Genomic DNA, 12,853 nt, shown 5'->3' with positions numbered 1-12,853 from the left:
TTTTAAACCTGTCATTCACTTTTGATTTCTATGTCCATGCAAACTAAATCCAGAGAAACCTCTTGGGACTCACCTAATTCTGTGTAGGCCACACCTCAGCATGGTGTAAAAATGTGAAAAGCAAAAAATTAATTAAGTTTTCAAATGTTACATGGAATTATGGGAATTTCATGGAAGAAAAACCCAATATAGTCTGAGAAAATGTAACTGAATACAGTCTGATAGGATGTAACTGAAACTGAATTTTTGAGGCTATTTTGAAAGTAGATCTGAGTACAGCAACAATGTAGATACTGGATTTTGGTCAAGCTTCCTAAATATCTCTTGGATTTGTGTGAGATAAATGAGTAGTTCTGACGAGCCAAGATTACTCCACTTCAAAGGCAAAGTTTGATGCAGTTTAGAGAATTTGGGTCTGGTAAACATCCTTTGGTAAAACACACTTTTTGGGAAGTGATGCTGAATAATACGATTGATATTGCTGGAAAAAAAGTTTTTCCATTTCATGGTATATTTTTGAATGGTCTTAGGTTATTTTTTTTTCAGAAAGCTGCAGTCTTGTTAGCAAATTGTGACATGTGTGTTAGCTCTTGTTTCCTGTTACTAGGCATAAAGGGGTATAAACATTAAGACAGCAGTTTGGTGTGAGTTTAGATCAGCAGTTTTGACAGAGAAAAAAAAAAGAGTGCTTGATTCCCCTGGCCACTCTGTCTTACCTTCATATTGCTCTGTGTGCTGTCGACACAAATGTTTGATTTGGTCTGGAAACTCAACTGGGGAACTCATTCAGTTGACAAGCAGCTGTTTTGCAAGAAACCCAAACCCCTTCAAACCCTTTTTGGGGCCCTTTTTCGATCAGTTTCTCAGTTCTGTTGTCAGGTAGTTACTGATAATGTTTGTCCCGCAACAAAGCAGAAGGAAAGGTACAGGCTGGTCAGTGAAAGGGGGTTCGTTTGTCCTTCTTGTGGACACGGTGGTAGTGCTAGGTCTTGCTGAGAAACTGTGCTTTCCATTTCCATTTAGCCACCTGCTTGATTTAGCAGAGCTGGATGCTGTAGGCTCACATGCAGCCCTCCTGCTCTAGGAGGAGGAATAGCTGATAGCAATTCCTGAGACTGCTGTTATGTGTAGAAAATAGCTGCTATTGGTCTCAGCATAGAGTAGCACAGTGCTGATTCACTGTGTGAAGATGTTGCTTGCTGACCACAGAGGAGGCTGGTCAGGATACCCACTCTTGGGAATGCTGTCCTGTATTGATCAGGTCCTTCTTTCTGTACTTTCCTCTCTTTTCAGTCTTTCTCATATTTGCCTACTCTAAATCCTATTCACTTTGTCATGTCATGATTTTCCCACTCCTCTCCAAGTAATTTTGCCTCCTTCTAGGCACAAGTCATCCACAGTTTCCTTACTTTGGCTGTGTTTTCCCCTCTCCTACAGACCATTCGTTTGGTCTCTCTCCTCCTTTTATTTTCTCACGTCAAATACACAGTCTTCAGTTTTTCCTCTTTTTCCAGTTCATTTTTATCTCCTTTCACCCCTTGCCCAGCTCTTCATGCAGTTCTTCATTAATTTAAATAAGTATTTTTTTCCATTTCTATTTTTCACATCTTTTAGTAGCTCATGAGAACTGCTTGGGACACAGCACAAGTGTCATTACAGATATGATAAAGCAATTCACTTGCTTTAGCTCCAGTCTTGTGAAGGTCTTTTATTATTCTTGTAATTTGAAGGAAGGTGTAGTTGTGCTGTAGAAAATGAAAAGAAAAACATATGTATTTTTAGCCTTTATGAGGTTGTTTCAGATTTGAGGATGTTCTAAATTCCTCCTTCTCTCAAAAATTCATGGCTGGTTTTCAGAGAAAAATAAAAGGGAGAGGAAAAACCAGTGAAGGCAGACTAGGAAGAAATGAGGTGTCTGGTTTTATGATGCAAGAGTAAATTATCTTCCAAAATACGAATATAAATATAGATAAATAAATAAATAAATAAATATATATATATATATAAAATAAATTTATATGCAAGAGTAATAAATATGTAAGAGTAAATATGTCATTTATAGGCAAGAGTAAAAAAAATCCCACTTTTTTTTTCTCCTCTATTGTGGAAACAGCCTTGGATAGAAGCTTAGGAATAGTCCTGGCCAGTCAGTGCATCTTTGATTTAAAAGACAGCAGTTCTGCCTTGATGACCCCACATTTGTGAGACCTTGCTCCCCATGTGGAAGTGGCTCAGCCTGTTCCTGACTCAGCTTTTGCTCTGCAGCTCCTCTCTCTCTTCTGGGGGTGCCGGTTTGTGTTCCGCTGAGGTCAGCAGAGCTCAGGGCTGTAACTCAGGGTTGGACACTGCAGAGGAAGTGGGACCTCAGCCATTTGTCTCCATTACTTCTTTTGTTTCAGACAGGAGTGGGAGATCCCTTTTGCTGATGCTGTGCAGTTATATCAGATTATGTGCCAAGTGAAACCATACCTGCTCTGCCCTTCAGCTGTAACAAATGACACAGATGGATGTAAGCTGAAAGTGGCATTATTCATAGGGGAATTACACAGTAATGATTCAGCCTTTGTAAGCACTTTGTCCAGGATACCTAAACTGATGATATGTATGAAAACACTTCAGCAAAACTCAGTATTTGTACAATTCTGAAGAGAAGTTGAATTAAGATGTTACTAAGAGTGGGAATGTTTGCCAAGGGCAGTAATATTCTATCAGAGGCCCCAAAGCTGTAGACTGAAAACTGCGGATTTTTTTTTTCCTCTTGTGGATTTCTTTGAAGTAATTTATTAAGAAGAATCAAAAGAATTTTAAAAAATCTTTTGCACCCACATTTACACGATTTCTAAGACATTTTGTCTTGGAAGACGTTGATGTCATTGAGCCATTTTTTAAGAGGAGTTATAAGTGTCAGTATTTCTGTTACTTCTGTTCTTCCAAGTTCCAACTTCTTTTAGGTTTTTTTCAGAGGATAGTACCCATTGTGATACTTCCTGTGTGATAATCCTTCGCTATTATGATAAATATTTCCTCAATTACTGTTTTAAATCATTCCCTTTCTCATTTCTTCTGCAAATCTTTTAACTCTTTTTTTTTTCAGCAAAAGATTCCCCAACCATTTATCACACTTTTCTGAGCTCTTTGTGATGAGTAGCCTTTGAAGTGCCATATTCCATGTGCAGTGCCAGGTTCAGGTGATAAGCTCGGAATTAGTTTGGCCAGAGTAGGATGCAAAGATCTTGAAAGAAAGAACAAACAATCTCTGCTCTTGATTGATTCAGTGGAGTGGTATATGTCATTTAACCACTTTGCCTCATCTGTAGGTAATTTTGTTTTCAGTGTGGTTAAAACCTGCAAATTAACATGAATGCTAGATGAAAGAAGACAGAATTCAGGATTTTTATTGCAATTTTTGATGCCTAGAATGTCTTTTGTTTGTAACAAAGCAAAAATTTTTCAGAACGTATATTAAAAACAAATTATATTAAAAATACTGATAGTGTTTCTTTGAAACAAAATGTACCCCTTCAAACTTCATCAGTCGCTGACTGAAAACCACTTACATTACTGATGTTGTTACAGTTTTAATAGGAATCAAGAAGCTGATGGAAATGATAGTTACACTTATTAGCTGCTCTGAGTTTTCCAGTTATATTAATACTTGTTTCTCTCTTCAGGTGCAACAGATCTCGCCTTTCCTGCTTCAGTCCATGACAATATAGTTTGCAGTAAAACATTTCAGATTCTTTACAAAAATGAGGAAGTTTCTGTGAATGATGTGATGATTTTCAAAATAAAAATGCTGTTAGATGAAAGGAAGGTAATCTGCTGTTCAAATTTACTATATTCAGATAATTTAGGCTTTGTTTTATACAATTTGAATTAGTACAAATAAGGGACCTGAAAGATTTCATGCTTCTACAATTTCTTTGTAGATTGAGGAGTCGCTTAATGAAATGAATTTTCTGCTAACATTAGATTTACACTTCACGGATACAGACTACTCGTAAGTTTAAATATAGAAGATTTTGTTAAAGCAAGAATATATGTTAACCTCTTAATCTGTTTAAATCTGTATTATTTATAGGTGTGGTGTGTTCACATTAGACATAAATGATGGTAAAAAACAAATCTAATGCTGAAGTAGCTTAAGATTTCATAACTGGTTTGTCTCATTCTAATTTTTTTTTCTCTGGGGGAGATGTCATTGTGTTTCAAAGTATGGACTTACGATACATTGCTGTTTGAGTCAGTTATTAATAACTTGCACTTTGAATATGATTATTCTAAATGTATGTTGTTCTGTTGATTTCTTTTTAGACCAGATGACCTGAGCACGCTACAGCCAATTAGTAGCCGAACTTTAAAGTTGCACTTTAACCTACACCAGGGCCTTCATCATTACGTCAATGTTATGTTTGATTACTTCCACCTTTCTGTCATATCGGTTATAGTCCATGCTTCTTTGGTTGCTCTGCATCAGCCACTGATAAGGTAATCTCTCGCTAATAAAATGCAAATCAATTCTTGAATGTCCAATTGGAAATGTTATAAAACCAGAATACTTAATAAGGAGTTAAATCTATGGACAGCATTGTTTTCTATGATGATTTTGGAATTCAGGGTCCAGATGGATGAGAAACTTTTTGTTTTTAAAATTATCTGAAACAATTTTTGAGGGTTTTTTTAATTAGAAATAAGAGTGTGTAGTGTAGAAGAGAGAGAATGCCCAAGGCCAGAGAAGTGGAGGAATGTATAAATATCTGTATCTGTATGTGTATATTTATATGTATAAATATTTATGATTTTTTTTTAATCAGGAAGATCTGCTGTACACACTGACTGAAATAGCTGCTGTTATTACAAATAGGGTACCTTCTGTTAACTGTCTTCACAGTTTTCAGTTACTACTGCAATGGCAGTGATGTCTGCAAATGATACATTTAGCATTTTATTCAGTAAAAGGAGCTGGAGAATTAACTTCTCTCTTTAAAAAATATTTTGGCTATTTTTTGCTGGAGCCTTTTAATTTCATCTACTTGTGTCAACCTTTGCAATCTCTGTTTACTTTGCATCTCTCTCTCTGTGATAAAGGGCTGTACACTCAGTTACACATATGAAGTATTCTTTGCACACCTTTTTTTAGCATATCTATCTTTTCCTTCTTTCGTGGTCTCCAAGTACTCCATGCTACTGCTCTCAAGTTTCCTCATATTCAAGGCCGGTCTGTGCCATAAATGCCCAGACCTCTAGCTTCAGGTATTCCCACTCCTTGTGCCTGTCTTCACATCATGGAAAACACTATCTCTGAGTATGTTAGACAGCTGTTCTATGCTGTAGGGCTGTGCTGGTCTGGAGGATTCAGCTGACTTTCATGGGTTTTTCGTCTTTTTTCCCCCTGCAAGTTGGTTTGAATTGTTTTGGTGATGTGTTTTAGACATACATGGTTATATAGTAAATGAACTAACACATCTGAAGAGATAGCGCAGCCTTATTTGGGAAAGAAACAAGTACTGAGAAGGTGGGAATCGTTGTTGTTGAAGACATAATCTGATAAATGCACTTTTAAATTTACTTAAAGTAGCATCATGTGTGTAAAACGTACATGATCACACTGTCCCACAGGCATTTAACTTATATTGATCATCTGTTGTTAGAAAATGAAAAACAGGTTTTGATACTAATTTTTATGCAGAAACATATTTGTCTGTACTGACCATTTCAAAAGTTGCAGTAAATCTGAGGGCTTTCCTGTGCATTTTTCCTCAGTTTCTGGCTTTTCAAGTGATGATTCAGTAATGCTATTTAATTTTAAACCTCAGCTTGATACAGTTTGTGTAAGGAGATACTGAAACAAAACAGCATCTTCTATGCTGCTTTTGTTATCTTGAGAGTAGGGTGTTGCTGTGTCCACAACATAAGGTATTCAAGTTGTCCTTTATGATGGGGAGAGGAAGAAACTTTAATATTTACAGTGTTTTATTTCAGCTGAGCTGTCCCATGTAGCAAATACTTGATGGTTGCTGTATCCATATCTGGCTCACTTTTCTGGAGCACTTCTTTCTGAAAAACCTGAGAATTGCAGATACCACTCCTTTTTGTCCTTTGAGCTTTCATGGGTGACAGTTTGGTCGTCTGTTTGGATCATGCTCACATTATTGGCACCTCTTCCTTTCCTAGGAGTGGTCACTTTTTAAGTATTTTCTTCTTCTGAGTAGCATTCAGATTCACCTTCTGTTGGGAACTGTTAACCAGTGTTAACACTTCCCTTGAAAGAGAAGATAATTCTACTTGGGTACAGCCCTGGACTCCTGTATAATCTATGCTTTTCTTTAATCTGTAATTGCTTATTTCTGCCTGTTATCTAATAGTCTCCACTTTCTGCATTCATTCATTTTTCGTTCATCTTTCCTAGTTTTTATCACAAGGCTACTGTTGCAGGATGCTCTGTTCTTCCAGGAGTTCAGGATAGGATCTCCTCCTCAGCAGGCAGATGTCAGGCATCCTTTAGGAAAACAGCAATGTCAGCTTGTGTAACAGCTTTGAACTTCCTGCTACTGCTTCACTTTTAAGAGGTTAAGTCCTCACAGCAAAATCCACAGAAAATGAATACTTTATACCTGTTATAGTTCAAAATTTATCTTTCTGGCTTAAACTTTCAGGAATATTGTTTAAATTAATTGAAGTTTGCATTTGAAGTAATGAGGCACACTATGTTCAGATTATCAGTTCATTTGTGCTTTTTGCAGTTTTCCTCGCCCAGTGAAGAATACGTGGTTGAACAGGAATGCACCAGCACAAAACAGGGACTCTGTGATTCCTTCTCTTGAAAGTGTGGTCTTTGGCAATAACTACACAAAACAATTATCAGCAGACGTAAGATTAAATAGCAGTTTAAAATTTTATTTGTATTCTGTGGGGAGGTGTGAATTTTGTCTTTTCTGCAGGAATATTATTTGATAAAGAATGAACTTTGTTAAAGTGATTTTGGGGTGGCATATGGAAAGGGAAATGAGAAAAAATGTTCCAAGAGACTATGTTACCTGCTTCAGGAATGTACATATGGGAAGCTTGCAATATTAAGTGTTTGACCTCCTTTTTTAATGTCTCGCAATCCATTGAAAATCACAAAAATCAAGTTTGTGAAAAGAGGCAATTGCTTATCTTTTCAGTCATTCTGCTAACACTTCATTTATTATACAAAATTAATATGTGCCTTTTCTTTTTTATTCTAGGGTTGCAGTTTTGTTGTTTCAGAATCTTTCCTCAGTCATGCTTATAATTTCCACTATACACTTTGTGCCACTTTGCTGCTTGCTTTCAAAGGGTTACATAGATATTTCATTACAATAACCAAGGATCTCCCCTCTTCTCACCGAATTGAACTGGGTATGTTCAATCTTATAAAACTTATCACTTTCTTGTGAATGTTTATAAGACCTCTTCTAGATTAAACTGTCATTGATGGCATATCTCTTACATCTAAAATGTTCTTTGCTTAAACTGATCTGAAATTTAATAACTGAAGAAAAACAAAGGAACAAGTACTATCTCATCTCTAATAAAATAAGGAGATAACAGCCTTAATCTATAGAAATATATATTTTTCTTCTTGATCTTGATTTGCTCTTTTTTCAAATTACTGTGTTTAGTGGTGAGAAAGTTAGAGAAGCTCGTAATCCAAGTAGCACACCGCACTTTGTTTGTTGTAAGGAAACATTGCATATTTGTACAAAAATCTAAATTCTGTAAGCTTTGAGGAGAATATTTCACTGAAAACTTACATGAAAAAAGACCTACAAGAAAAAACTGCTGCTGGCTTAGTTTGTAGTTTAACTTTTTAAGCAGACTTAGTTGCCATGAAGACTTGTAGCTAACCACATGTGATAAAAATAACTGCAAATGTATTACATGTAATGTATGGAAATGTACATGTACATTCCTTTTCTGTAGAATGAAGATATATTAGAGAGCCTAACCTTGATTTGTGCACTAGAAGAGCAGTGGAAGTAAGAAAGGGAAATACATTGGCATTTTAAACAATAATTTAGACTTTTCTTCAGCAGCCATATACTCCTTTTACTCATGGTCTACTAAAGAAAAAAAGGATCATTTGGCATTTGTATGGATTGTAGACAATACTTACTTATTTTTGTATTGTTTAATTTTATCAGTGTCAAAACTAAGCACAGTGAAACAGTGCTTAGTTGGTGATTGAGATATGAAAGATATTTTAAAAATGTGATGTGGTCAGTTAGTGATTCAAAGAATGTTTCACTTCTGTATTACAAAACACCAAGCTATTTGTTGTGGAAAAAAATTCAGGAAGTGTATTACAAGTCTGTCCAAAGAAAAATACTAGAAACTGAGGTGTTTTCTTTATAGAAGCAAAAATACTACTACAGTTACTGCTACACTTTTCTGCCCATTATATTAGTTTTGATATGGAGGGAAACACCTTATTAAAGGAGTGATTCAGCTCTTAGTTTTCCTTGTAAGGTGAAAATATACTTTTTCTCAAACCATAGAATCAGAGGGTCATTTAGGTTGGAAATGACTTCTAAAAATCATGAAGTCCAACAACTAAGGCAGCAACACCATGTTCACCACTAAACCACATCTCTCAAGTGTCACATCCACATGCCTTTAGACTGCTTCCAGGGATGGTGACTCCACCACTTCCCTGAGTAGGCTGTTCCAATGCCTGACCACCCTTTCAGTGAAGAAATTGTTCCTAATATCCAATATAAGCCCCCTCTAGTACAACTTGAGACCATTTCCTCTTGTGTCGCTCGTTACCTGGGAGAAGAGGCTGACCCCTACCTGGCTACAACTCCTTTCAGGCAGTTATAGAAGAGCAGTAAGATCTCCCCTGAGCCTCCTCCTTTTCTCCAGGTTGAAGAACCCCAGCTCCCTTTGCTGCTCCTCACAGGACTTGTGCTCCAGACCCTTCACTAGCCTTGCCCTTCTCTGGATTTGCTTTACCAACTCAATGTATTGGAGTTTGATGGCACTATTGTTCTAAGGATAGGCTTAGACTAAATCTTGATACCTAAATGTTTCAGATATGATCTTCAGTTCCCCTAAAATATTCCTTCAAAATATATATGTCATAGAAAAAAGCTGCCATTGAGTTGCATACTGGCAATGCAATATTGGGTTGTATCTTTCAACCACATTGAAGTCACCAAAACCACTCAAAAGCTTCAATGGAACTTGAATCAGACCTTTTCTCATCTATATGGGTAATTTAGCTTATTTTCAGGAATGCAGTTTCGAACAGAAGTGCTCACAATAAATATCTGAAGAGAAAATTACAACTTAGATTTAACATTCATTGTACATAGTCTACTGACAGTTTGTTTCCTGTGGGTTTAACTTTTTATTTTTATTTTTTAAGTCTCTGCTAGAATTACTTGTTTTTTTCATATTTATAAATATCTTTTTCATTTACTTTGGTTGTTTTGTTTGTACATTGATTGGGACAATTGATATAATAAAAAGTACTAATAATGTAAGCTTTAATTATTACTCACATTTTGCTTATGAAAAATAATACCTGCCATTAACACTAATGTTTCTAAAATCCATCAGCAGTTAACAAAAAAAAAAGCTATGTTTCTGCTAAGTTTCTGTAAAGAAATTGAGGCTCACTGGACTTCACAAAGTACACAATTGTAACTTGCACTTTTTTTTTAATTTTTAAAGTAAATTAACTTTTTTATAGTGCATATTTTGTCTGTGAAGTTTAAATAGGCATTACAGAAGAGAATATCCAGTCCTGTTTAAACTTCAGAATCATCACTTTTTTGTTTAAGATAAAATTATTCTCTCTTTAATTTTGGTTCTTCTGTTTGCTTTGCTATTTCTCTGTCATAAAATTTTAACACAAGGCACTGATTTTGCAGAAGCATGGGAAGACAGCTGTTAGACTCTATAACTGTAATTGAGCATTTAAATATTACTGGTTTCAGGAAATAAAAAACACTATCTTAATTTGTATCACAAGTGATAATCTAGAAACTACACTAAAATGATTTGTTTTCATGTACTGATCTAACTGCACTAATTGCTAGGCTAGCAATAAGCTCTTTTACTAACTTTAAGGCAAATAATAAATCACAGGTGAAAAAAGGAGTATAGTAACTAGTCATGTGTGTACAATCCCTGTAACTAGCCAAGGCCAGCATGCAGGTCCTTTATGAACGCCTTCTCAGAAGAAAATATCCACGAACCCAGAGAATCGCCTACCTAGGTATGTTTCCAAAGCAGGTGATATAATCCCTCAGATTTTTATTGATATTATAAAATATTACATTCTTATTGATGATATAAAATGTTACTCCTTTTGTAGAGAGAATCAATTTCAATATTCAGCCATAGCAAACATATGTTGAACTCTGAAGTCTGCAGAATTGAGCTACTAAATTTTAGGCTGATAAATAGATGATAAAATGAGACATTATTGCTGTTTTTTAATTTAGTGTTGTTCTACTTTACTAAACAAAAATGAGTGAAAGTTCAGTCAGTCATCAACATTTTAAAAAATAGCTTAAAATTATAGCTTCATTTAATGCAACACAGACTCATGATTTTTAGCTATTTAAAGATAATTAATACCTTTGTTTTCTGAGAAATCTTTCAGATTCCTTCTGGTATCTCAAGACTTAATTCTTCCAAACACTACCAAGGCATTATCGGTGTTTAGGGTGCATTTGTCCATATCTACATGGGCCAGTCCTCCCACTGGAGCATCAGTGTGGGCTTGATGCTGGACAAAAGATTACAGAGCTCTTTAAGCACAAGGAAGTTTCTGTTGGGAAAAGAATAGAATAGCAGGTCACTACTTTAATCATCTATAAGTGTGTTTTGGTTTTAATATAAAAAGGAAACCAAACTGGTTTTTAGCAGAGCCAGCAAAATTGCATCAAATGTTTGCTGGGTTAACATTACTGCTATAGAATGTAAGTGCTTAAATTCCCTTTGTGTTGTGTTAGCTCTATTCTGTCTTCTCTTTTTAATATAGCATTGGGGTATGAATATAGTTAGGGGTTTTCCATAATGATTTTAGATTTCAGTGTTTTAAATCTTGTTCCACAAGCCTGTTCTCAATTGAAGTGTGACAACCAAATAATCAGTATGGTTTCATAAGTAAACCATTTAATTTTTTCACTAATGACAAGATTTGTGTGGCCATACCAAAACTAATATTATAGCTTAAATTTTTTTCACGTGTTTTCAGAAAAATTATCATGAAGTGCTGTTTAGCAAAAGGTTCATGTAGTTTCTTTAAACAACTTTTGTCAGCTTATTTCTGAGAACATCATACGTTTCTGCAATTTGTTTTTTCCTCAGAACTCGTGTTGTGTGAGTTAATTTGTGTGGCATTAAGATCAAACCTAAGCATGATGAATGCTGTTAGTTCAAAATCAATATATGCTTACCAAGTATAGGTGACATAATTAGAGAGAAGTTGAGTATACATACTGTTGCTGTTCTGTAAACCTTTGTTCATTATCCATACCCTGAGGTTACTGTTGGGACTTTCAAGGCATATTTTGTTGCTGTGCATTTTCAAGAAATATTGAACATTTTTGTCCTCAATACTGTGTTTCAAAAATGAAATATAAATTCTTGTTACAGGCAATTTTAGGGTTTATTAATTGTTCCCTTACTACTCATACTTCAGATGCAGAAGGAAATTAAACATAATACCAAATTATTATTTGATTTATCAAATCCCCCAAGGTAAACAGGGCTGTTTAACAGGGAAAAATATCTTTGTGAAGGAATATATCTGTTCTCTTCAAAAATGAGTGACTCAAAGTTCAGATCCAGTTTAAGCTGTCATTCTGTGTTAGATTGATTTGCTCTTAACATTGAGCTACTGAGAGATCCCTTAAAGAACACTTTAATTAACTGAAGAAATTCCTCATACAACTAAAGATTTGTATTTATATTCATGTATCTTGTAAATTATATACCTTTAGAAAAAGGATATGGGAATAAGGTTTCTCTAGAAAATCTGATAGGAGAGGAATTGTATTACCTTGGTTGGAAATGATGACATTGCTGCTGAATAGCAGTGGATAATCTGAAAACTATATCATCTAAACTGCAGTATTTTCAAATTTAATTTTGAATAGAAAATTGTTGTCCTTGACATGGTGTCATGATAAGCAATCATGATAACTGCAAATTTTTTTCTTAATTATGTTCTGTCCTCAATCTCAGAAATTGCTGTGAAGAATTTTAATGGAAGTTTATAGTTTACTTAATAACTGTGGCACTTAATATGGCTTCAAGTTTTATTTGATGAATTCTTTTTCATGTCTTAAAATTGTTTTGTGAGATAATTTGTTTCAGTCTGCAAGTTGGAAAGTACATTACTCATGGGTATGTCCTCTCATCTTTCCAGAAAACATAGATGTAGAAATTCGTCTTACAGAATTGTGTGAAGAAGTCAAGGTACAGGGCTTTTTTTCATGTATTAAATAAGTTAAATAACTATAAAAGTAGAATGTGCTGATTTTATATGCTAGTTGGGAATAAACTTTTTGTTTCAGGATGACAGCATCTCTGTTTTTCCAGCACTTATTTAAACTCTTCCTCCAAAGAGAAATTGCGCAATTGACACCAAAACTGAACTGTTGATCTGGTGGCTTGGTGTGTTGGTGGTAGCTGTGTAACTATTTATATCATGAAACTGAAACTTTAGAAAGGTGGATTACTTGTATGAAAATCACACTTTGAATTTTCTGCAGTTATAATTTGATTTTTTGGAATTTGATGTTATCAAATAACAATGATGCAAGATCAAACAGTAGTAAGTTTTACAAAAGGAGGTTCAGCAAGTCAT

The 12,853-nt window shown here is 35.0% G+C and overlaps 1 protein-coding gene across 3 annotated transcripts in view; it reads left to right on the top strand.

The window, feature by feature from the left end:
- FAM135A (family with sequence similarity 135 member A) overlaps positions 1-12,853 on the top strand; it is a 65,189-nt gene that overhangs the window by 24,286 nt on the left and 28,050 nt on the right. For 2 of the 3 annotated variants that reach the window (XR_004081793.1, XM_031057592.1), the window contains exons 4-10: positions 3,672-3,814; positions 3,930-4,000; positions 4,315-4,488; positions 6,744-6,870; positions 7,230-7,383; positions 10,172-10,249; positions 12,413-12,462. Coding sequence is in view for 2 of the 3 variants with exons in the window: in XM_031057592.1 (XP_030913452.1) it covers positions 3,672-3,814; positions 3,930-4,000; positions 4,315-4,488; positions 6,744-6,870; positions 7,230-7,383; positions 10,172-10,249; positions 12,413-12,462 (797 nt within the window). In the remaining variant the exon portion in view is untranslated. The remainder of the gene's footprint in view (positions 1-3,671; positions 3,815-3,929; positions 4,001-4,314; positions 4,489-6,743; positions 6,871-7,229; positions 7,384-10,171; positions 10,250-12,412; positions 12,463-12,853) is intronic. The other variant, XM_031057593.1, reaches the window with a different exon arrangement.

Source organism: Geospiza fortis, unplaced genomic scaffold, assembly GCF_000277835.1.
Source record: "Geospiza fortis unplaced genomic scaffold, GeoFor_1.0 scaffold264, whole genome shotgun sequence".
In the NCBI taxonomy this organism is placed as follows: domain Eukaryota; kingdom Metazoa; phylum Chordata; class Aves; order Passeriformes; family Thraupidae; genus Geospiza; species Geospiza fortis.
The sequence above is the reverse complement of the archived record's forward strand: the minus strand, read 5'-3'. Positions and strand labels throughout refer to the sequence as shown.